Genomic DNA, 26,098 nt, shown 5'->3' with positions numbered 1-26,098 from the left:
TGAATGTCAAGACTGGAAGGTTCTTTAGGCTTCGTCTAATCTGGCCCACTCATTTTCAAGTGAAAGAATCATGCCTTTTCCATAGTCAATGTCTAGAATATAAAATGACACCCATCACATACTTCCTGATAAATAATGCTGAAAAAGAAACTTTGGGGGGATAAAAATGGGGCAGATAGTTTGTTCATAATCACACAGAAATTATTCAGTGAAATTTTTCATGCTGGAATATATTCAGATTGTTGCAGGTAGTATGCTCTTGGCATGTCATTCTTAGGCTGCTTGAGATCAAGGTACGTATCATGAGTACAGAAGATGTTTTAGACATAGGCAGGATGCTTGCTAGGCAATGGGGGAGAAGTTCAGCTACATTTTTTTTTTTTGGAAAGCATAGCATGTGAAGACAGAGGACCAATCACTGTAGCAGTTGCCTGTGACCTGATCCTGTCCATTGCTCATTCAATTGCTCCTAAGTCGGTGTCTGCTCCTTCTCCCCTTGGTCTCCTAGAGAATTGGGATCAGCATGTGACCTTTGCCTGGAAGGGAGAATCCTGATGCAGTACGCTTTCAATGCCTCCTCCCCAATGCCTTGTGGCCCCTCAGGACACTGGAGTCCTCGAGAAGCAGAAGGTAAGTCTGCCTTCTGGAAGCACATTCATGTGCTGTATGTGCAAGAAATCACTCATACAATGCTTCTGAAGTCTTGGGAGTCTGACTTGTCTTTCCCACACACTGCTTTGAATTTAAGCGGACCCTTGGAAAGACAGTGTTCATGCAGTCACTTGACAGATTTGTTTTTTGCCCCTGTACACTCCCAAATATGTTATTCCACATAAATAAAGGTAACAAATGCCATTAATAGCCCAAGGCCTCCTCTGATAAAGACACAGTGTGTTTGGCATGTATGTAACCTCCAGACCATAGCTGCCTATGTATACACAAGGCCATATTAGATTTAACACAGGTACTTTGGATCTCCAAAGCATCAGTTGACTTTCATTCTTTTTTTTTTTTCTGCTGCTTCTGAGAACTACCCAGGGCATTCCCACATATGTCACAATATTTCTTTTGATGTCTTCCAGGCATGCTCGTTTTTGGTATTCATTTCCCTGCAAGACACTTGAGTAAAACACTTCACAACTGCAGTTCCCAAACTCTATCCACACTCCTGTCTCTCTCCACCTGATGTCTTCCAGGGTTCAAGAAGCCAACCATCCTGTGCTTCCTAGAGCATTGTTGTTTTCTGTAGAAGTTAAATACAAGTTTTTGTTAAATGCTTGTTATTGCATCTTATCAGTTTGTTCTGAAACCAGACTGGTAGACAGCCATGTCTGTCTTTACTTGCCTCCCCAGTGGTGCACATGTTCACCCTACCGCTACCCAGGCCTTTTTCTCCTGTGCAGGTCAACCTATGCCCACCATCACTGCGCAAGGTCACTGTTGTACCAGCTCACCAGAGGGAGCAGAATCAGTCCCCTCATTGAGCATCAGAGAGAGCTCCGCTACCCTCTATATTTTTAGAAAGAAGGTTGGAGAGGAAAGGCCAGAGATAGACTAAAGTAATGAAAGGATCAGAGGGGGAAGTGAAACTGCATTTTATTTTCTAAAGTAGCTTAAAATAAAAATGAGAGTCTAACTCGGGAACTCTAAACAAATCCATCTGGAATGTAAAGTGACAGGGACGTCTAGGCGAAACCCTCAATTCAGTCTCACAGAATCACAGGCTGCCAGACAAGGAAGGGAAGCCTGGGGTCAGGAGCAGCCCCAGACCTCACCCAGGGCAGGAATTACCCCCATGAACTTCCACCTCTATCACAGTTGCAGTCACAATTTTTTCCTGCCCAACTAGACCTACTCTGAGTTCTGACAGAAGAAACTACATGTCACTGGCACTTAGCAACACCTTGCATGCTTACCTAGAGTAAACTCATCTCGCCTGTGACCCCTGGAGGGACTACGGGCTAGGCACACCCCTGGGTGTATTTGCATCTGCCAGGCAGTTATGAATAAATAAATGAGACAGTCGTATTTCAGTGCTAAGAGACCCTTGAAACTAGAAGTGTGATTTGTCATGGATCACTCAATTGGACCGCTTCCAAAAGTGGACACAGGCTTCCCAAAATATATCCTAATGCAATGAGCAAGGTACATGTCAGAATGTGAAGACTCTTATAGGTTTGAGGGCTTTTTAAGATATCTTCATTACCAAAATCATTTCTGTAACATTAAGGGTGTACCTCCACAAGTTAATGCACAACAGAATTTAAAAGTTTAGGGACCAGGGAGGGCGACACAGCAGCTTAAAGCATTGCCTGAAATTCCAGCTTACCGTTTTGGAGAACTTGAGCTCAAATACCAAGTACATTTCTGAGCCAGCTCTCTGTCCATGTGCCTAGGATGTCAGTGGATGCTGTCCTAGGTACTTAAGCCCTTGCCTCTCACGTGGTAGACATGGGGGAGGTTTTCTAGCTCCTGGCCTCAGCCTGGCTCAGATCCAATCTTGACTATTGTGACCATTTTGGAAATGGGTTACTAATAGAAACAGAATCTCTCTTCCTTTTAAAATAAATGAGTTTTTAGAATGATAAGGTTAGGGGAGAATTCCTGCCTGGGATGACGATATCCAATGTTGGAGTTTCTGGCTCTGCTGCCGATCCTAAGTTCCTATGATTGTACACCCTGGGAGGTAGTAAGTTTATGTGGAAGACCTGAATTGAACTTTCAACTTCAGCCTACTTCAGCCGTGAATGCTTAAGGCATTTGGAGAGTGAACCTGCAAATAAATGACTCATTCTCATTTTTTTTTCAAATAAATACATAAAACTTTTAAAAAGCAAAGCTTATTTGGGTGCCCCAGATTTCAAAATGCCTGTGAAGTATTTTTTACTACATATTTCCTACAAGCCTTCTGAACATTCCTCGAATGTAGGTTTCAAAAATTTTTTTCCACCAAGGTAGAATTATCTTCAAGCTTTTTCGTGAAATGTTTGCAATATCTGCATACTGTGGCATCATCAGCCCTTTTCACACTCATTCTTTTCTTAGAGGATGGTGTGTTCCATTGGGTATATGACGCTTGATTTCATTAATGCTCTGGTAGCTAATAGATCACATCCTTATGTATTTTTGAAGCTTAAAATTTCTTCACTCTAGTTTTAGCTGCATCTTTTGTATTTCTTTTATACTTTTCATAGTATATCTTTCATTACAATACAATAACTACTAATAGATACAGATTCCATATGCACAAGCTTAGCAATGTTGTACAAATTTAAATAGGCTTAGAGTATAGAGAGCAAGATGGATGAGGAAATGGTTGGACAGGTAAGGTGGTAAATCACAAGATGAAAGTGGGTTTCAGTTTATGCTGAGGACAGTTGGAATGCGTTATTTGCTTGGGGGAGAAGGGTGTATGGTAAGATAAACACTGTTTAAACTGTTCTGAGAAGAGAATGGCACATGAATGCTAGTGGGAAGGAAGACATGAATGTTGCCAGATTCCTGCTGCAGGATGGCAAAGGCCTGGGTGAAATCAGAATTAAAAAGGAGAGTACTTGCTGAATTTTATTTGAGAGGTAATGGTGGTAAGGCTTCCTCCTGAGACTTCTCTGGCTAAGATATGGCTAAAACTTTCTGGGTTCCTCTTACCTTCTGTTTAAATGGTATAACTTCTAGATAGCTCTCCATACCTCCAACTATCCCAATGTCAGTGGGTGACATTTTCCTGATTTTTCCTTTACTGTCTTCAAGTGCCGTATGCAGGATGGAGTTCAATGAGAGTCACTGAACCCGTTCTCTGGGATGACTCAGGCTTGCCCAGGAAACCTAGCTGCCCCGGGTTTCCCTTCTATGTAAACTGAATGCACACAGGCCAGGAAAAGACACTGTTCTTTTTTTAGAACATCCTATTACAGACACTGTGCTCCATTTGGCTCAGACCCTTTTAATATCCTTGAAGAAATAAACTTTTCCATGAACCAAGTTCTGCAATTTATTTCTCAACTCATTTTCATCCTATTTATCTTTGTGTGTTTAAGTTGTTGGACTTCCCAAACTAACATAAAGCTCCCAAACCCATGAGCCATGCCAGACATATCTGTGGGGTTGGGGAAAGAGCACAGTGTGGGGTTGGGCAGATGATCTCAGCACCGCATCAACTGACTCTTTGCTCCTGCCCGACGCCCTCAGCCTTCCTGAAGATGTCTTCTAATCCACGAAATGGACACTAGATCCACACTGGGCTTCCCAAGCTGTTATTCTGTGGAACTATAGTTTCTTTTTATAACTCCTTTTTAAAAACAGAATGTTCTTCGTTTATTAAATGTGCATTGGACATAATGTGAAGTTGATGGGACATCCACTTTGTTCCATTAACTTCACTTCAAACAATAACTTCTTGATTTTGTTCACACCAAGTAATGTGTACTTATCATTTGAACTGAAATGAGATTTCACAGGTGATCATTTGTTGAAATATTTCATGAATTGCTATAAATACTATATTTAGTATAGGTTAGATTCTTGAATCTGACCTACTCAAATCCTAGTTCATAACACATATGCAAGCACATATTTTATTACAAATGTTGGATTTTCTATGAGAGATTACCACATGCCATTAACTGTTTTCACTTTCTGATATTTATGTGTTTTCTTCAGTCTCCTGCCAAGAATACTTCAGGTGTACTGAAATATTCACTAGAAAAACTTGGCACCAAATTTTCAAAACTATGTTTTTGTCAATTGCTGCAATGTATATACATGCAGCAGGCATAGATAACAGTCTATATTGATCTTCGTAAATGTTGATTAACATAAGTATAATAATACATAAAATGTATTTTTATATCTACTGAACATCTTGCATAAACATGGCACTTTTTACTGAGTCACCATTTGTGTCAAAGGATGTGTATTAATAATGAAGTAACCGTACTTTGCACTTTATTTTTTACTCCTTTGTTGCTCTCTCACTGTCTGCTGAATTCACTTAATTTTCCCTCCTTTCTTTGTTTCCTTTTTTGTTTTGTCTTCTCAATCCCATTGCTTGCCTCAAAGCCACACATCCTACCAACCTCCCAACTCCGTCTGTTTTTTATGCTGAGAACTATGACTTGTGCTTCATTATGACACTCCCATTATGCAAACCATGATGATGAACTGTCTGCACTAATGCGGCTGTCTCCTTGCTGATCTGACTGTATTAAGTGGTTTATGAAGAGAGAGACCATGTCTGGCAACCTGTTCTGCAAGGAACTGGCTTGACTATGAACACAGGCCTGCAATTCAATAGTCTTTGGATAGACAGGAGGATGAATGAATGAATGAATGGATGGATATGTGGATGATATCTATGTCTTAGGTGATTTCTCTAAAAGGCAAATCTTATGTCACTGATTTGTTTTAAAGCCTTCAACAGTTCTCCAACTATTTCCATACCAAGTTCAATTCACTTACTGTCATAAAAGACGATGATCTTGTCAATCTCAGTGCTAAATGGTTTCCCATTGCACTCAACATCATTTTAACTCACCTTCTGTCTTAACTGTTCTTTTCGGTTGGACTGTCTCTTGCTACTAACATTTTCCTTGCCAATTTCCCCTTACCTTTATAAACAGAGATCATGAATTTGTAAAAATCTGTTACAGACTGCATCTCATTTTCATTTTATAGCAACTGTTTGAGGTAGGTGAGGTAGGTAACATTGCAATAGGTGACATAATAAGAAGCCGTATGGCTGACATTTTAACCCAACTTTCATTGCTTCAAAGCCTGGCACTCTGCCTGGACCAACAGTATCACATAATATTCTGCTCCTCACCAGGGAATTACTTAACTGTCTGAGTCTCAGTTTCCTCTTCTGCCTCATAGACTTACTTCCAGGATAGAAAGAACTGAGGCATGTAATGTGCTTGGCACACTGCCCACACATAAAGACTGGTCAGTTCATGAAGCATGCTGTTATTCAAGGGATTGCTACGTTGGAGCTTTCCTTTGCATCTGCATTAACTCTAATGACCAGATAAGCAAAGCTTTGCTAAATTTCTTCTATTGCTTACTGACTTCAGCATAACGAACAGACGCACCATCCTGTCATTTGGAAAGCATTTAGTCCCTCTGTTGATTAACAAGAAATCAGAGGACAAAGATGAGCCAAAAACAGGTTTGTCATCTTTATTTCCCCATGGCTTTTCACACATGAAAGTCATTTTTCTCCAAGGAAGAGAGAAAGATGGATTTTCTTCCCTGCCAACTTCAAGAGAAAGTCCATGAAAGGGTAGAATGTTCACCAGGCACACACCCTCAGGTATCATTCTCTCTAATATCTCATTATATAACCACCTTTTCAATTCTTTATTAACAGATAAAAATGTCCTCATTTAACAAGTAATCATTGAGTAGTATCTACTATGTGCAATCTTTATGGGCAAGGCACTGTCATTAGGTAAAGGCTACATCATATTTCGTGAAATAGAACTCTGAAATCACAACAAAAACAGTTATCCATCCTACAAGATTTTGTTGACCATCATATGGATTAACTAATTTTTTCAGAATGCGCTTAATATACTGTCGCATTCTATTACTGAATGAACATAAGTGATTCCTGAGTGCAACAAACTACAACCTTAAGAGGATTTGGTATTCAGTAAGTGGAAAGAAGATGTCTAAGTGTGTATTTTTTACTTAAAATGGGGTTGAGTTGAGCCAGCGGTTATAAGCATTGAATGAAACTATCCAAGGAGGAGTGGAGGAACCTTGTGGCTATATGCATGTCTTCTGTTCCAACATGTTGTATCTAAAAAGTCATTGGGCAATGTCCCCTTGCATCTCCCAGTTTCTTCTCTTTCTTCCTTCTGCATCTTCTCTAGGTGGCTTCTGTGTTCTCACTTGCTTGGCTGGACAGAGCACAGAGCTTAGAGGCAGCTACAATCTTCAGTGGGATAGCTTTCTCACTCCAAATGCTTCTTGGCATTCCTATTGTAGTACTATCAAGAACTGTTTATAAACATGGCTTTTTCCTTTATGAATGTCAAGCTCGCTCCCCCTACCAATGACTGATTTAGAAGAAGCAAGGTAGGTGGCTAATTAGGCAACTTGAGCTCCTCTGTTGTACCCTCCCCAGCTGATCCGCATCTTTCCCTAGACTTCTTTAAACACCTCGGAGCCTGCCACAGCATTGCATCCTGGTTACTATTCTCAGAAGTGCAAGGGGGAGCTCTCTGAAGCAGTACATGTGATCTCAGCAGAGAAGAATTCACAAGTCACTGTAGGCTGAGATCAGTAGAGATGAGGCATCCTTCTCCCTGGGGACAGACTAGAAGAATCCCTCCTTCATTCTCCCACCTCCTCACCCAGCCCTCCCATTCCTGAATCTGACTGCACAGAGCACAGAGAATCTCAGTGGTATGCAGTGACATCATGTAGGCCAGGGGAGGAGGAGACAGCAATAAGATGGCTCCCAGAGCTGCCTCCTAGCCCATCTCTCATGATTCAGTTTCCTTCCGGATCCTCAGTACTACAGGCAAAGCTATCCACGTGCACCTTCTCTTTGTCGGGTTTTCTAGTGCTTCTGTCAATCCAGTTTGTACCAATAGCAATGCTATCACAGATTTCCAAGTTATCTTCATCGCTCCTGCATACAATGAGATAAAGAGCAAAAAAAAAAAAAAAAAGGAATTTCAGAATTAGGAAAAAAGTGAGTTCTAAGGCAAACTCATTTACACTTTGAATTGTCTGATGGGTTAAAATATATTTCTGAGCCTGTATTTCCTCCTCTGTAAAATTGCAGGAATTAAGCAAGTACTTAGCAAGTATGAGCGGCTTTAAAACATTTGTGGAGAAATAGAATTAAAGATTATGCAAATTTTCCACCAACTTTGTGTTAATGGTGTGTTCTGCTTTCTTCTTCACACAACGCTCAAAGGGAAAATGAGTAAGGAATGTTCAGGAATCAACAATAAGGCACTTATTTGAGTATATTTTTGACAAAATGTTTTGTGACTACTTGAGGACTTGGTGTTTTGTACACAGCAAATTCACCAAGACAATGAGAATAGCCATGTCCTCCTCTCCTCTGTGTTCTTATCGGAACGATCTCTCCCAACATTTACAAGAAGCTCTAAGACCTATTTTATATTTTCCTGCTCATTCTATCTTCTATTTTTCACAGGTCATCCAGATGTTGAACAGCCATGCAAATCCAGTGTCCGTACTTGGAGCCCAAACTCAGCTGTCAACCCACACACAGTCCCTCCAGCCTGCCCTGAGCCACAAGGCTGCTACCTCGAGCTGAAATTTCGCTATCCCCTGGTCCCTGAGTCTCTGACCATCTGGGTGACCTTTGTCTCCACTGACTGGGACTCTAGTGGAGCTGTCAATGACATCAAATTGTTGACTGTTAGCAGGAAGAACATCTCTTTGGGCCCTCAGAACATTTTCTGCGACATCCCATTGACCATCAAGCTCCAAGATGTGGATGAGGAGGTGTACGGCATCCAGATCTACACGTTAGATGAGCACCTGGAGATCGATGCAGCCATGTTGACCTCTGTGGCAGGCTGTCCACTCTGCCTAGACTGTAAGCCCCTGAGATACAAAGTGGTTCGAGATCCTCCTATCCAAGAGGACAAGGCCTCCATCGTCCACTTCAACAGGAGATTCACAGATAGGTAAGTGCTCCCTCTGGATATGATGATGATGCAATGGGTGTGCCTGAAGAGTGGCGAAATCTGGACTGGTGAGAGAAGGTTCCACATCACCAGATTCCCTCCTAGGAATGTTTTGGCTAGAATTTCTCTGAAGAACTGAGTGATACGATTTCCTTTTTGTTTCAATTGAAGAATACTCATACATGTTGTTTCTGTTTTCAGTGAATGAAAAAGGGACGGAGTTATAGAAGGTTGGCAGGGAATTAGGCATGCTCTTAAACATTTGTATAAAAAGTTTGCTGTAAGGCAAACATCACCAGCCATAATCATTGTTTCTTGCCTGTTCTCTTTTTTTTAAGATTTATTTTTTATTTTTATTGCATAAGTCAGATATACAGAGAGGAGGAGAGAACGAGAGGAAAATATTCCTTCTGCTAATTCATTCCCCAAGCAGCCTCAATGGCTGGAGCTGAGCTTACCAAAGCCATGCTCTTTTGGGTCTCCCATGCTGGTGCAGGGTCCCAAGACTTTGGGCCACCCTTGACTGCTTTCTTAGGCCACAAGCAGGGAGCTGGATGGGAAGCATGCAGCCAGGATTAGAACAGGCACCATATAGGATCCCAGCAAATGCAAGGCGAGGACTTTAGCCTCTAAGCTACTGCGCTGGGCCCTCTGGCCTGATTTTTTTAAGGCAGAGGAAACGTTGAAACCATTTTTAGTTTTAGGGGGCTTTTAAGCTCTAAGTCACAATGATTTTGTGGAGGGGGAGGAGGGGTTCCTTGTTTTACATGTAGTGGTTTTTGTCTTTAAATATTTGCTTCTGAAGACTCCTCTCTATCTCTTTTTCCCAATTATCATCAGACTCTGTGCTTCCAAAAGAAGACTACCTTTAAAAAAAAAAAAAAAAGCCGGGGGAGGGAACGGGATACGTATTTCTGTTTGAAAGGCAGATTTTACAAAGAGAGAAGGAGAAACAGAGAGAGAAAGAAGTCTTCCATGTGCTGGTTCCCTCACCAAATGGCGTCAGTGGTCAGAGCTGAGTGAGCCAGTGTTGGGGGCTAGAAGCCAAGAGATTTTTCCAGATCTGCCATGTGGGTGTATGTGCACAAGGAATTAGCCCATTCTTTACTGCTTTTGCAGGTCTGAAGCAGAGGGCAGGATTGGAAATGATGCAGCCAGGACCTGAATTTGTGCCTATATAGATTTCTGGGGCTGACGGGCAGAGGGTAGTCTGATATGCCACCGCATGAGTCCCAGAAAGTTTGCCTTATAATAAATTCCTGAGGGTTTCTCCCACCTTCCAGGAAATAAGTTGGCTTTGCATCATTCCTTGCCCCATCCTCTCCACAAACCCAGCACCTTTTAATCATTCTAATTTTACAAAGAAGGAAACCGAGGCTGAAAGTAAGATACTACCTAAGATCATACAGTGATGAATCATTGAGATTAGGGTTGGAATTCCGTCCTTCCTCCTAAGCCAGAATGCCCATTCAATTTGCTATTCAAGAGGTGAGTGATGTCTGTCTTAATGCAAAAGCTAATGGAGCCTTAGCCTCCTGATCTGGGTCCCAGGAATCTTTTTAGTCAGTCACTGAACATGTATTCATGCCTACTGTGTGCCAGGGATATTCGTAGAGAAAATTCTGAGTATTGGAAAGAGCAGCTATTCAAGAGTCAGGTGTTTTGTGTCTGATCCCGTTCAGTGCATTTACTGTGTTAAACAAATCATTCAATCCCTTTCAGCCTCAATTGTCTCCTCCGTATGACAAAAAATGATGAAGTTCATGATTTCTGAAGCCTTTTGTGGCTCTTTATTTGGTCCTAAGATGATATAAGGCACAGTCCCTGCTCTGTCTTCTTGAAAATATTTACTAAGTCCATCATTAATGGAAACCAAGTTCTGGAGGAAACTTTTAATCTTTTTAAGAGACAGAATCACTTTCAAACACTTTACCAGCACTTCCTTTTACATGCCAGCAATTAATGTGCACATCACAAGCAAACCCATGCCCATTCATTGAATCCGAGATGAAGAACATCTGTTGAAGAACTCAAAAGGCGCACTTGGTTTGTGTTTGAGAAAGTACTTAAAATTTAAAGGCTCGTCTTGCCTTGAAAATATTCCATAGCCCTGTCTCTTCCATCTTCTCACTTGTCTAGAGTGGTAACATTCTATAAATATGAATCTACTAAATTTTCTTCATAAAACAATGGAGAGAAGAAGTCATAGTTGTCTTAAAACCTCTGTTTAAACACAGCCTTTGTTTTGCGCCAAGTTGTTCATCTGTAAGAACTGACATGGGTTGATGAAGTGTAGAAAGATGGAAAATAGACTCAAAAAATGCCCTTAGCCCTATTCTCAGCTAAGATAGTCACTTTTTTTCTAATTGTGAGTGACTCACCTGCCCTTTCTGATCTTCAGATGTCTCAATTCTGCAAAGGTGAACTCACACTAGAATAGGGGTTCTCAGTCCCAACTACACATTACAGAAAGTTGGAATCAAGTTAAGCTGCCCCCTATCTCAACTTCATCTTTCTCCATGCTCTGTCCTTCCACTTCTGGTTACTCACTGATTTGATAAGAAAAAGGCCTGATCACCTGAATTTTTACAATCTTACCAAGTGATTAGAGTTGACAATGTAATTTAAGAAGTGTTGTCCTGAAACAGGTTCTTTGACCCCCTAGCTTGTTAAAGCAGACACCCTGAGCATAGCTCCAAATGATTCTGGTATTGAACTAAGGTTTACATACCTACTCTTCATGATGTCTATAGCCCAGCCATCTCCAAAATCATTCCACTCATCTATTAAGTCATTCAATTCACAATATATACTGATGATAGTCTAAGGTGTCAGAGTCTGTATTGCAGACTAAGGATTCTAAGAATAAATCAGTCTAGACAATTCTACTGCTTTTTTAAAGATTTATTTATTTTTATTGGAAAGGCAGATATACAGAGAAAATGAGAGACATAGAGAAAGATCTTGCACCTCCTGTTTCACTCACAAAGTGTTTCACTCCCATATGGGTGCAGGGTCCCAATGCTTTGTGGCTCTTTTGTGGCTTTCCCAGGCCACATTTAGGGAGTTGGAAGGGAAGGGGAACAGCTGAGATTAGAATCATCATCCCGATATGTGATTCTAGCACATGCAAGGCAAGGACTTTAGCCAAGGGTCTACCATGTCGGGCCCAGTCTAGTCGCTTCTTAAAGATACACAACTTTGACTAAGAACCTTGCCCAGTTTGTACAAATGCAAAATCCTATGCTGATTTGCTTCTATTCAGGTCCACACTTCTGCGAGACTTGTTTGTTTGTTTCATTTACCCATTAATGTGTTCAGTCCTTAAAAGTGCTAGAATGTGTCATTAACATACTCTTTATTATTTTCTGGACCCCAAGAAATTACTGGGGGCCTGGGCTGGGATTCCTGATTTGAATGTTCTGAAAAGGGGGAAAGTATTTCAAGTCAACATATCATTTCAACTTCTTTATCTCCTCGTAATTTGAGTTCTGAATCCTGCCACAAGAATCTGCTGTGTGCGTGTGTGTGTGCGTGTGTATGCGCGTGTGTTTTGCTTCTTTGACATTTTTTCCATATCAAATGAGTTGGCTTCTATACAACTTCTATGTAAAGACTGTTTTGGAGAATGAGAGGGTAGGGGAAAAAAATGCTTTCTTTTTCTTGCCTTACTCAACGCATTGCTCGATTCCCTTTGACCTTTGTCATCATTTTTTTCTCTCAACGAAAATATTTATTCTTTCTGTTATCTACACTGGAGATAGTTTCCCAAGGTATGACATTGATGAAGGGAGAGCCTCTGTGCTTACCCATGAAAGCTTGGAGCAGACTAATTACTTTTGGACAAGGAAAAAATGTGGAACATCTCCATCTCCCTTAAGAGGAAACCCCTCCCACTGAATGAGAACTGACACCGTCAAAGGAAAAGGAGCCCAGCACTAACTCTCTCATAGCTAACACATCACAGGAAGTCCAGACATGTAGCATCCACTGTTCAGGCTTCAGCTCCCGTGACTCTAAAACGGACAGTCAAGTCTTCTCTGGGTAGAAACAGAGGTGTCTCCAGCTGACTCATACAGTTTTTGTAGTAAAAGTAATTCAACTTGGAATCTACCCAGGGGACCTTCACTGCTTCTGAATGCCCTCCTGAAATTTACATAGCCTGTGGATGTTAGCAGTTACCCGAGAGATGATCGTATCCTCAGATTATGCATGATGACTTAAAACAGAGAAGGGAGGCAAATGGCAGAGTTTACACAACTGTATATGGTAACGCTGGGGTAAAATACCTAGATTCATCATCTCCAAAGTTAGCGCTGTTATTCTTTCATCCTCCAGTTAAAGAAATGTGCTTGTACTGCCCACACAAGCTTTTTTTTTTATTATTATCCTTAATTTAGAGCTAGAAACATTTCTGAAGGACATTATCTTTCCACTGCTTTATGAATTCCAGACAGTTACCATTTCAGTGCATCTTTCACATTCAGAACTGTGAAGCTAACAACACTGTCTCCGACTCTTTGACTTGTCCTCTCAATCATCCTCAGTAAAATTCTCGGGGACAGGTCTGCAGTTGTGGTATCCTGGGTAAAGTCATTGCTTCGGACACTGGCATCTAATGTGGATGCTTGTTCATGTTCTGGCTGCTCCACCCCCGCTGGTATTTATGAAGTTATTCTGAGTCATCATTTGTTCCTTGACATATTTATCAAGTGCTTACTCAGTACCCTCCCTGTGCTGGGAACCATGCCACCTTCTGAAGATATGGTTGGTAACAAAAATAGTTTCACTCTTCAATAGAGTCTAAATTTAGTCTCTGTGATAACTATTACCATAAGTACTAATACTAGTATTATCTATGATGAGAAATATTAAAATCATTATTAATACTAACTAGCATATAGTTAGTATCATACATGCTTAATAGTTTATGTCTACAAATAAGATGTAGGTATCAACATGTGTAATTTTTAGATGGGGAAGTTGAGACTCAAGGAGATAAAAGTCATGATTTAAGGTCCCAGAATTCATAGATGCTAGAACCAACCTTTACATTTTTACTTGAGCTCTTAAGGAATTCCTCAAAAGTTATAGAGTATAATCTCTGCTGTGACCAAAAGTGCAAGGTGATATATTGATTGGCAGAGATAATGGATGTTGAAATTCATAGTTCTCATTTCCAAAAACTCAGAGAAGAGAAGAAAATGGGTTTTTTTCCTTTTCTTCTCTTTTCTTTTTTTATTTCAGCACATGAGTAGGAAGAAGAGACTTAGAAAGGAGTGGACACTGTGAAACCCACATGGTTTATTTACTATAACCTGTTGCTGAAATGCATGGTGCAGGGTGGACCCTTTTCTGGGCACAGCTATCTCCCATGCTTGCCCTACATGGGTTTCCCTGTATCTAGGTCATACATTAGGATAAACAGCATCAGCAGAAAGCGATGTCTCCAGGTCTAGAATGGGCACATTCTTTTTGGTTCAGGCCAGGAAGGCACACAATCAGTACAATCTCACTCTATTTCTGGAAGCCAGGCATCATCCACCTATGACTCCCTCTCATTAGTCTTAGGCCAAGTACCTCTCAAGTTAAAATATGGTTTCTGGGAATATTAGAATAAGCATAAGGGTTGGCAATGAATTTCCAGGGTCAGTCACAGCAATAGAAATGCTATGTCCCAGGATGTTTGCAGTTTTGAAAACATGTAGGACCTCTTTTAGAGTGCTCAAACCACCGAAATCATTTATCTAAATTTCTATGGATAGATCTGATACAATATTGTATTCTAAACTGAATAGGTTGTTAAAGCCTATTTTTTATGCAAAATTTATTTTGTTTCAAATTATATAAAATCAATCAATTTATTATCTTCTCATTTTTCTTGATATACATTTAGAGGGGACCATCCTCCCTCCTCCTCATCCCTTTCTTTCTCCCCTCTTAAAACTTTCCTCATGTTATTACTATAGCATAGTCATTCATTCTACAACGACAAGCTTAACTTTCCAATACATAAATACATAAATGTAACATGACATCACAGCTTGTCTTTTATAGCTAGGGAAATGACCACTGAAGTTAAACGACAAGTCTAAGGCTCTGTTGAAAAATTTATTCATTTGTGGTTTTTAAAGTTGTGTTGTTTTGTTTTGTTTTGTTTTACTTGAAAAGCAGATATTACAGACAGGTGAGACAAAGAGAGTTTCCATCTACTCTCCAGAATAATCTCAAAGGCTACATCTGTGCTGATATGAAGCCAGGAGCCAGGAGCTTCCCCTGGGTCTCCCACATGGTTCCTGAAGCCCAACAAGTTGAGCCATTCTGTTTTACTTTCCCAGGCTATAAGCATGGAGCTGGGTTGGAAGTGAAACAGCTGGGATATGAACTGGCATCCATATGGGATTTGTAGATTCATCTATTGGTTCATTCAGTGATACATGCATTTAAGGAGCCTATGCTTATTGACTTTGTGCTTGCACTATAATTCTGAGTTCCCTAATTGAAAAGGAGAGCTGGATTAAATAACAGCACATAAAAATATAATTGGAAACTAAAGAGTATTATTTGCAAGAGACTAAAGTAGAATATAATTCTCCTTTTAACTATAGGAGAGAATATGGAGGGTGAGAATGGAGGCATAAGAAGGGACCGTGTTTTACAGAGGTTTATGATTTGTGTTTAAAAGTTTGCATTTATTCATTTTGAAATAAAGGGTAGGACCAATCAATCAGATCTGAGATGTTATAGTATTTATCTGGGTATATAATAAAGAGGTAATTGATAAAAAGTTATGGGTTATTGTTAAGATCCACATGAGAGATTGTAGTCATTTGCTTAAAGAAGTGAGTAAGTTGGAACTACTTCAATGATGTCTTGGAAAATAAAATTAATAGATAAGTATATTTTGAAATTCATGCATAGCAAGAAATCTTCAAAAAGTTCATGAAAGTTTATGTTACTACAAACTGGGTGTGTGTAATAGTTTGTGAAATGCCAACAGCAAGAAGAGAGGAAGAGTCTATGAGTTGGCCTAGAATAGGAGTTTAAACACTTTCAAGAGCTCTTGTTCTGTGGACCTTGACACGATCTGCCACCTTTCACTATGGGACTCCCACAGGTTGTAGCAACCTATTTTTTTGTCACATATCAGCACCAGCATTCCTGAAAAAACCACTTTTCAAAATCAGGTTGCAATGGATGTCCTGGTGTCATCTATGTCTTTGTTATTTTCTATCATCCTGGGGATAGATAGGATGGAATGGATTTGCTTGTGTTAGTCTAATTCCTGACTTTTTAAGAAAACAAATAAAAGCAAAGAGAAGGAAAATAACAGCTGTCGGAGCAATTACAGACGTGAGAAGAATGGAGGAATTTATCTCACACTGGGTGGGAGAAGTGGACAGTTCCTGGAAGACACAGAGAGTCAAAACAAGACTCAGTGGGTTTGCGTTGTGTCTGTTAGAAAACCAACCTTAGGACATTGCCTTAAAGGTACTGAGTTTAGAAACAAGAGATCTGAGCATTACACAAGTACCTTTCTGGGCAACCTTGACCAAGTCTCTTCAATTGTTTTATTATAGTCTCAATTGAGTAGGTCATCATTCTTGTCAGTATAGTCCCCCAAGAAATGGTGGATTAAACCAATAGACTTGCGAAATCATGATAAACTCTGGAGAACTACAGAGAGACACGTGTTTGTGATTCCATTAGGCTAGTTTAGTTTTCCATTAGGCTAGTTCCTACCAACACCAATGCACTGTGTGTGTGAGAGGCAGATTCCAACATTCACAGACACACGATCCCCTAATCTCTACCTACAACTGGAGTACAAGGGAAGAAAAGATTAATTGCACTGCAATACTTCTAGTGAGAGAGAGAAGAGAACAGGAGAAAGAGAGAGAGAGAAAGAGACAGAGTACCATGTGATATCTCCAGATCAGGGTACCTGAACAGAAATAGTGATATTCATATATTTCCTTGTACTTTTTGTCAGTCGGCTTTCCATGGTTAAGTCCAAGCTCCTTGTCCATAATATGACTGTGTAGGTAAATAACTTTGAAAGTCATTTCTAGTTCCACCAGTCTGTTCAGAATGTTGTTGAGCTCACCCTAAATCATGTTCAGTAAGGATAGAGGCAGCAGATGGCATATCACTTGTCAGTAACTCTAATCTGCTGGTTCGGAGGCTAGCAATCCAGATCCAAGTCAAGTCTCCCAGGAAGGTGGGCTTCCCATGCTTCCTCCCAGACCTGTGCTTCCTATTGGGGCTAGAAAATCTGTATCTTTAGGACAAATTCAGACTATTTCACTGTTTTTCCTCAATGGCATTTTGACTTGACAATGAGAGCAGAGATGGGGTGAAGTTATCCTTGCCACATTATCCTCTATCACAGCTTCTCATGCAAGGCTAGACACCCAATAAATGGAGAATAAATCCCATCCACTCAGTGCAACAATCTTGATTTAAGCAATGAATCTTGGGACACAACAGTCATGATAATATTGGTGATATCTAGTATATAAACTCTAAAACGGACAGTTATTAGAACATGGAGAGAAAACTGCAAACTTGTGGTAGAACAGTTTTGTCTCTTCCTGGGGCCTGAGTTACTTTCTCTGTAAAGTGAAGGGATTGGGTCAGAGGATGTCATTCAGTCTTTTTTTTTTAAGTTTTATTTATTTATTTTTAATTGTTATTAACATTGTATTATGTGATACAGTTTTATAGGCACTGGGATTCCCCCCACTCTCCCACAACCCTCCCCCCATAGTGGATTCCTCCATTCATTTAGCAGGTGTTCAACACTGCCTCTGTGGCAGGGAATGTCAAAGCATTGGAGCTAAACCAAACAACAAGGCACAATATCAGCCTTTTGGGAGCTTAATTAGTTATTATGAAAAATCTACAAATCAAAAAGTAATAGCCAAACAGTGAAAGGTAGTATTTGGGCTAAGAATTCCTTATTCAGCTTAAAAGTCCCTTGAGAATCTCTCAGAAAAGATGCCATCTAAGAGAAAGACAAAAGGATTCAGCCAAAGGAAATGAGGCTGCTTGTTTATTTTGACTAAGGAATAACATTTAAAGAAGAAAGTGTAAACAAACAGGCCAGAGGTTTAGAGAGGGGCAGTTCATGATGGTCCCTAAATGGCAAGTAGATGTTCAACACCTGAGGATTGTAGAGAGTCATCAAATATCTTTGAGTATGAGATCTTGGGTATAAATGATGTTAGAATGATTCTTGCTCATTTGTTTACATTGATATGTGGTAGATATAAAAACAAGGAAGGAAGACAATGTTGCCAAATTGAAAAGGGAAATTATGACACTCATTTAGGATAGTCAGGACTGAAGTTCGAGAACACTTGATGTGATTGACTGATGGCAGAGAAATCATTGTTTATCAGTCAGAAGAGTCAGGTGAGTGGATCAAAGAAGATGCCCATGTTACCAGTATCACTGAAAGAGAATGACCAAGGCAGTGACCAAGGCAGAGTTGGGATGAAAGTGGAGGTTCTAAAATGCCTTCTAATTTGCTGCTTTGAATCACTAGCAGACATACAGCTTCACGTTGCACCAATACTTTTTGTTTCCTTAACAGATTTGCAAGAAACATTAGGCTGTATCTTCATACATGTATGTATGTATGAATAAATCTATGCATGCATAAGTATCTGTATGTGTATGTGTGCACACATGTATGTATGTGTGTGTTGTCAGTGGGAAGACAGGACCTCTGAAAGCACTTGTTTTCATCAGTCATTGATGTTCAGAATGTTGTCTGGTTCTGAGAAGATCCCGTGGGAGTGGTAGAGTTAATGTACAGCACTAATACCTATAATATTACAAGGCACTGGCTTTGTTTTCCACCCAGAATTAATCATTCACGTATGGACTTTTAATATAAGCCAGACACCACCTTACTGTGCATCATGCAACCCAGTGCCAGCTCCCCTTCCATTCTAATGCTGTTTTCACATTCTTGTTGTCAGAGATGGAAGTAAAAAAAAAATTTTTTTCTGTAGCTTCAATTTCCTATGAACTGAAAATTTGAAAACTTCCATCCAAAGATGTTAGTCAAAAATGTTGGAAAGCTAGACTCTGCCATTAATTTGCTGTGGCAAATTAACTTGGGGCAATTTATTCCCCTTCGCTGGGCTTTAGTGTTCATCCCACAATGAGAAACTTGGAATCAGTGATATCTGAAGTCATCCAGCTCTGATTTCTACATTTTTGTTTCCTGCCCGAGCTCCTCATGTACAAAATTAGTCTAAAACCCTTGTAAGTAGAGAAAATTCTGAGGTTCTCAAACATCTGACTATCAAAGAATTAGACTTAAAAGCCCTTAGACCTAGATAAACCACTGAAGACCATCCATGAAATCAGTGATATTTTAGAAAGTAAAGAATTGGGTCCAGAAAGGGGAAGCCACCTCTTTCAAATCATGCAGCCATTTCACAGCAGAACAAAGAATTCACACTTGCACTCCTGACTTCCAAGCAGGATGTTTGTTTCTCCATTAACATGATGCTGGAGTTTAACCTTGAGACTTCAATTTGGGCTCTGCTCTTTTGGTTGTAAATTCCCCCTCCTTTGCTCTAAGTCGTAGAGCTGAAGTAGTAACATCATGAACAGCTGGTGCAAGTGAGGATATGCAATAGGAAATGAGAGAATGCATTTGGTCAGTCTCAGGGTCCAATCCTTCCTCTTTTCCAAACAAACTCAACCTTTCAGGTTCAAGTTCTCCATCTCAGAAATCAGAAATCACAGAAATGTGACTTACTTCTTCTAAGAAGCAAGACTTACCAAAGGACTCAGAAGACTTTGTGGACATCAAATAGCTCTTACAAAATCGTGTTTTGATGAGTTAAGTGTAAATGAATCAGAAACATAAGGATTACATTTTCTCCTAGTGCACATGAGTTTCAAAATTGAGGGGAAATGTAGTTTGCTAACTGCACGCCAGCTTTCACCCAACCCAAAGCATTCTTGGGGAGGGGCAGGGGCGGACAAGAAAGAGAAGCCCAGCCCCCAAATGGTTTTAGATGTGGTGCCAAATTCAAAAATGCTGTTGGGCTCACCCTGTGCCAGTAATAAAATTGCTGGCCACCCAGAGAGGCCACAGGGAAGAGAAAGGAGATTGCTTTCCCCATTGGCCCCTGGTCCTTAACAACTGGGTTCAGTTAGTGCCGCTCAATCACCAGCTGTCACTGGGTCCCTCTGCTCAACTTACTGGCCCCGACTTGGCCTCGATTTTCACACTACGCCGCATGCCTTGTTTACCTCCGACTGTATCTGGTATTTTGGCTCCTAAAGTCCTTGGCGACCGGTCAACTTGTCACAAGCCCCTGCACTGTAATCAAGTGACCTGTCCATCACCAGCAGAATGTTTAGGGGAGCTGTCACAAGTCTCCCGTCACCACTTTAAGGAAAAACAAGAGTCCCTTGTAGATCCTCTTCTCTCTCATTTCTTTAATGCTATCCAGGTGTGGAGTTTCCCCTAAACTGGTAAATTTTTTTCCTTTAAATCTCAGCTTGACACAAATAGCCAATTAAATCTCAGGATTTTTGTTACCTTATGCTTGGATTTGAAGCTCTAGACCTTTATAATTTCCACATTGCCTCTCTGTTCTTTCCCTTGCATTTCTATTCATTGCACCAGGAAAGTAGAAAATCATTTCAACTGGTGGTAAAAGATGATTAAAACAAAATAACAAAGGCCTTGGCTGCAAACTGTTAGTTTATTAAATTTGCTACTGTGCTTTAAATTAGTACCATGGCAAATCTTGGGACAATTATTTCAAAGACTGCTGGAATTAATCAGTTGCATCTTTGCATTTGTTCCTTTCAGAGCTTTATACAGAGTGAGCATGATGTTGTTAGTGTGAAAAGATTGAGTTTTGCATTACTCACGTGAGACAGACACACTCTAATCCTAGTGGGGAGGAATTCAAATGCCTTATGGAGCCTCTGGTCCCTACCATCTCTTGACTAATGTTTAATCTTGACCATGGGTTAAGCACCCAGCAGTTGCCACAGCCATTTTCCCTAACAGAAATCCTTTCATGGCAATACAACCTCGGCATTATCACTTTGCACCTGAATTTGAAAGACGCTGAAAAGAGGGACCATAGTGTAAGGAGAGCCTGGGTTGAGCAATGACTGGATGCCAACTAATGGAGCATCTCAAGTGGTATGTAGATTTGGGCTCTAACTTCCACAGCTGGAAGTAGGAAGGAGGTTTTGGAAATCAATTTAGGCTCCTGTTTTTGTAACAATTATTCTCTCTCATCTCATGATTCAAAGCCAACATCTTGCCTCAGGACCTCCTGACAAGTCGTACACACTTTTTCTGGGCTATTTTGGTAAAATTTGACCGCGTCTTTTGCACTGTGGCTGTTCAGTAAAAATGAGTGGTTCTTTATCTAAAGATTGACTTGTGCTTAACTTTGTGCGTTTTCTGAAGGCCAGAAGACCCATACTCATCATTCTTGACCTTTCCCCCAAGCCTTCTGTAACTGTTTATTCAAGAGATTTTGCTAAGGAAGAAGGTAGAAGTTGCTGTCGTTTGAAAACATCATTTTGTACTGAGAGGACTATAAGGAATAGAGGAGGGAAGGGGAAGGATAATCCCATGTGCCACTAAATGTGGGTCAAAGTAAAGGTCATCCTAGCTCCATCCCAACTCCAACAGTCCCAGAAATTTGAGCAGTAAAACAGTAGAAGAACAACCCCGTTGTGTGTGTGTAGGTGTGTTTTCTCACCAGATAAGTAAATGAATAAAGACATTTTTTTTTTATTTAAACAAGAGATTTTGATGAAAACCTATTTCTGCCAGTCACCAGGCTAGGCACAGGAATAGCGGTAAGGGCTAATGTATTCTCTATCTTTGAAGTGTTTTAACATACACCAAAGAAGGCAAACATTCAGCGTCAACTATAAAAATGTGTGCTTACTTTAGAAAGAATGAGGTGCTAATGACACCTGGAAAAGCAAATACTCCTAACCTAAATGTCAAAACCCAAAGTCTGTCTAACCTTTTTTATCCTTCCACTCTAGAACCCTTCAAAATCTGCCTGGGAAACCCAGCCATTCTGAACATATGTTGTCCTCCCCTGTGTGGTTAAAGTGTTTGAGACCAGTGATAACCTCTTCTTTGTTTTGGACCCTCTTTGTCTTAACCCCAGACTTTCGAGAAGCAAAAAAAAATAATAATGAAAGTGAATTCCAGAAAGAACTACTAATTTGTCCAAAATCATAAAGAAGCTAAAGGAAGCATTAACTCCATTTCCCCTGACCCAGGGTCACTATGTTAGCCTGCCTTTCAAGATAATCATTTTCAAAGGTATAGAACATTCTGTCCCCAAATTTTAGCCACCACATCACCACATCACCATCATCACCACCAATAAAAGTTAAGACTCAGTCTAAAACAGAAATACGAGGTTTCCTTAAGAATTCAAGGTATTGCTCAGACAAAATTGAATTTAAGGAATCTGTAGTTCCTCTTTGTGGGGGAAAAATGAATAAATATACATGTATAAATGTATAAATAACAAGAAAGACATTATTTCAAGACTAATCACAGTTCTAAGTGACTCACGGGGAAAGACACTTTGATTTAGCTTTAGTTTTCTAAGAACAACGTAGAGTAAGAAAACATCTAGCATAAGATCGAAATGTGGTAGATGCTCCATTTAACCCTTCATCCTGTATCCCACAGGAAATGTTTGATTTCTCTGTCATCAAATGCTACTTCCCTAAAAAAAACAAAACCTGGTTATCTCTATTGTTAACAAAATGCTTTTTCATAACCAACAGACATATGCCATTAAAGTTAATTCTTTCTACCTTCTCTTTCTACCATCTCTCCTTATCTTTATCCTGTTTACCCAATACAATAGCTTTAAGAAATACCAGATTGTTTCCATCAGTGAAAGACTGCACTCTCATGTTGCCTCCACACGCCCAAATACACTTTAGACTGTGTTGAAGCCATCATCTTCTCTTTTCCACCAACTTATGAGCGTACTAAAGGCCAAACCATTTAATACTCATTTTCACATCTCTGGACACCTAGGAGAAGCCGGGATGACTACGAATGTTATCAAGTTAACAAAGGAATGAACAAATGGAGTGATACAAATATATTTCTTCAAATTCTTTTTCTACTGTAAAACTTTTCCATATAGATATAGATATATTGAAATATCACTTAATACTCTATAATAAGTAAAATGTATGTGTTGGTGAAATGGGTTAATTTTACAATAATAAGTTGAATAACATGACCTGAGAACACAAAAACCAAGCAACTCCTACATGAAAAAATAACAAGTGTGTTTTCACATTATGATTTACGGTATTATAACACACTTTTCTCAAGTTTGATGAGTCAACTGGCTAAAATCGAGTAATGATGGAAAATGTTCAACTACACGGAAATACTTGATCTGACAAATTATATGGCAAACATGATGAAGTGTTGATATTTTCTAGACAGATATGTAGAATAGTTTGGTAATTATCTACCATACCCTAACACACAAATAATATCTCAAGAAATATCAAAGAGTCAACATTACAAATAGCATAATCTTTGTGCACTGTGTCTCCAAACAAATGAATAAAAAATACTTTAAAAATAACGCTTCAACCAATAGGATTTATGTTCAGAAAGCAAAAATCTTACATAAAATATTGCCAAGTGATTTTGTAATGTGTTCAAATTCACATACTCATAAAGCCATACAAACTGAAACTAATCTGCATTACCTGAGGATGAGAAAATGAGAAGTGAGTCTCTTGAGTTGCTTAAAGAGTATAAATCGCAATATTGTGTTAGTAAATGATTTTTTTACAGGATTTTTTTTTTTACTGAATGCAGAATAGGAAAAGGCACCCGATAAAATGAGAGTCACCCCAATACCACCTCATGATTTAAAATATATATATGTATTTGTGTGTGGCAGGGAAAGCAGGAAAGGGGTGTGTTAAGGCAGTCAGAGAACGCAAAAAACAATTCTTTTTGGTCCCAGGGTAAAACCAAGGAATTCTTAGCAATCTAACATAGCTTGGCTAGAAACAGAGAATTTTTTTTTTCAAGATTTATTTATTTTTTACTGGAAAGGTGGATTTAGAAACAGAAGGAGAGACACAGAGAAAGCTCTTCCATCTGCTGATTCACTCCCCAAATGGCCGGAACAGCTGCAGCTGAGCTGATGTGAAGTCAGGATCTCCCAGCTGGACACAGAGTCCCAGGGCTATTCTCTGCTCTTTTCTCAGACAATAAGCTGAGAGCATGATCAGAAATGAAACCACTGGGACACTAACGGGGACCCTGAAAGGATGTCAGCACAAGCAGGTAAAGGATTATTAGCCTGTTAACCACAGTTAGTATAGTTAGCCAGTCACACAAGAGATGTTTTAATACGAGATTTAAAAGACAGAAATAAAACTGCCTTCATTCCTCATTTTAAGAGCTTAAATAGAAAAATAAAAGTCAGCAAATTATTAAAATTAACAAAATAGCCCCTGAGGATTTCTAAATACATGATTTTACTTAATTGTCATACAGAAACTTTTAGACTATAGCTCTGCATATCACTTACATGTCTGTGCGTGTGTGTGTAGAGAAGCTTCCATCTGAAACACTGACACATAAAATGCTTAGAGCTAGAAATACACTCCCAATAAAAATCATGATAACTTTTATGAAGATGGCTTTAAAACTTTACTGAACCATAAAATAAAACCTAAATACATAAAAAGATAAGCTGTATGTGAATTGGAGGATGCAGTATCATAAATATGCCAGTTCTCTTCAATTATCTCTGTGCAGTTAGCCAAGCTGGTACTAAAATTCTATCCATATTTTTTAACTGGAACTGAAAATTCATGTCATACAACAAAGGGTTCTTTTGAAGGAGAAAGCCGAAATAGAGAATGCGCACAAAACATAAATCAAGACTTTTATGTGAACATGTAAATTAAGATAAACTATTATTGATAAAATGAGAGAAAACAAGGACTATAGAAAAAAATTAACTCAAGAGGGATAAAAGCATGTAAGCACTAACATGACAAAAGCCACATTACAGTTCAGTCGTGAAGCGATGAAGTATTTTTCCTGAAACAATTAACTAATGCCTTATAAATTGTTCAGTTATGCTTGGGGAAAACCAATCTTTTATTGGTTATTGGTCCCATTATTTTTTAAATGATACTGCATGTGGTTTATGTAATATGTTATTCAAAATCTTGCTTTAAATCTTTCTATTAAAAAAAAAACACAGAAGAAACCATTTTGTAACTTCAACGTAAAGAAGCATTCAAGCATTCATTCTGTAACACCTGAAAATCAAAAAATTTGAACACGGTTTTGTATTTGGGCAGACGTTGGCGTGGTTGTGTAGGCACTGCTTGGCATGTCTGTGTCTCATCGTGGAGAGCCTTATTTGCGGTGCCAATGTCTTCCTGATACACACCCAGGGAAGCAGCAGGTGTCCGCTCGAGTGCTTCAATCCCTGCCACAGTCTGTGAGACCTAAGTTGTGTTGTCTCAACCTGACCCCGTCATGGCAGGCACCAGAGGTATACCCTAACACATAGGACTGTTCTCTTTGTTTCTCTCAGACATTTTTACAGAAAAGGTAAATATTATGAAAGATTTCTGTTTAACAAAGCAGTGTACGCAGATTGAAAAAAGGAGTAACAAATTTGCAAGTGGTATTTCCAAAGCCTTTAGTTATAATGAATTAGTATTCAACATATATAAGTACCAGTATGTATACATTTATTATAGAAAAAATAAAATTAATCTATGTAAAATAGACAAAATAGGCTTGAGAATATTTGAAATATTTTGCAAAATCAAGTACTTGGATGCACCACAAGCAATGAAAAATCTGAATTTATTGACAGACTTTTTAATTGATACCACATTTTTTTTTTAAAGATTTATTTTTATTATTTTTTTATTGGAAAGGCGGATATACAGAGAGGAGAGACAGAGAGGAAGATCTTCCGTCCGATGATTCACTCCCCGAGTGAGCGCAACAGACCGATACTATGCCGATCCGAAGCCAGGAGCCTCTTCTGGGTCTCCCACGCGGGTGCAGGTTCCCAAAGCTTTGGGCCGTCCTCAACTGCTTTCCCAGGCCACAGGCAGGGAGCTGGAAGGGAAGCGGGGCTGCCGGGATTAGAACCAGCGCCCATATGGGATCCTGGGCGTGCAAGGCAAGGACTTAACCACTTGCGCCACCGCGCCGGGCCCGATACCACATTTTTTAAGGTATAATTTGACAATAGGTAAAAACACTGAAAACACAGTTCTGTTCCACTTCAGCCATTCCTTCAGAAAACTGTTACCTGTGCACAAAGGAAAAACAGAAATGTTGAAATCAGTATTGTTTGAGCTGGCAAAATATG

At 39.6% G+C, this 26,098-nt stretch overlaps 1 protein-coding gene across 1 annotated transcript in view; it reads left to right on the top strand.

Moving 5' to 3' along the window:
* PAPPA (pappalysin 1) overlaps positions 1–26,098 on the top strand; it is a 234,249-nt gene that overhangs the window by 74,300 nt on the left and 133,851 nt on the right. The window contains exons 6-7 of the mRNA XM_041004621.1: positions 509–630; positions 8,174–8,672. Of these exons, the coding sequence (XP_040860555.1) occupies positions 509–630; positions 8,174–8,672 (621 nt within the window). The remainder of the gene's footprint in view (positions 1–508; positions 631–8,173; positions 8,673–26,098) is intronic.

The sequence above is a fragment of the Ochotona curzoniae genome, unplaced genomic scaffold (assembly GCF_017591425.1).
Source record: "Ochotona curzoniae isolate NIBS_2020 unplaced genomic scaffold, NIBS_Ocur_1.0 scaffold_3208, whole genome shotgun sequence".
In the NCBI taxonomy this organism is placed as follows: Eukaryota; Metazoa; Chordata; class Mammalia; order Lagomorpha; family Ochotonidae; genus Ochotona; species Ochotona curzoniae.
The sequence above is the reverse complement of the archived record's forward strand: the minus strand, read 5'-3'. Positions and strand labels throughout refer to the sequence as shown.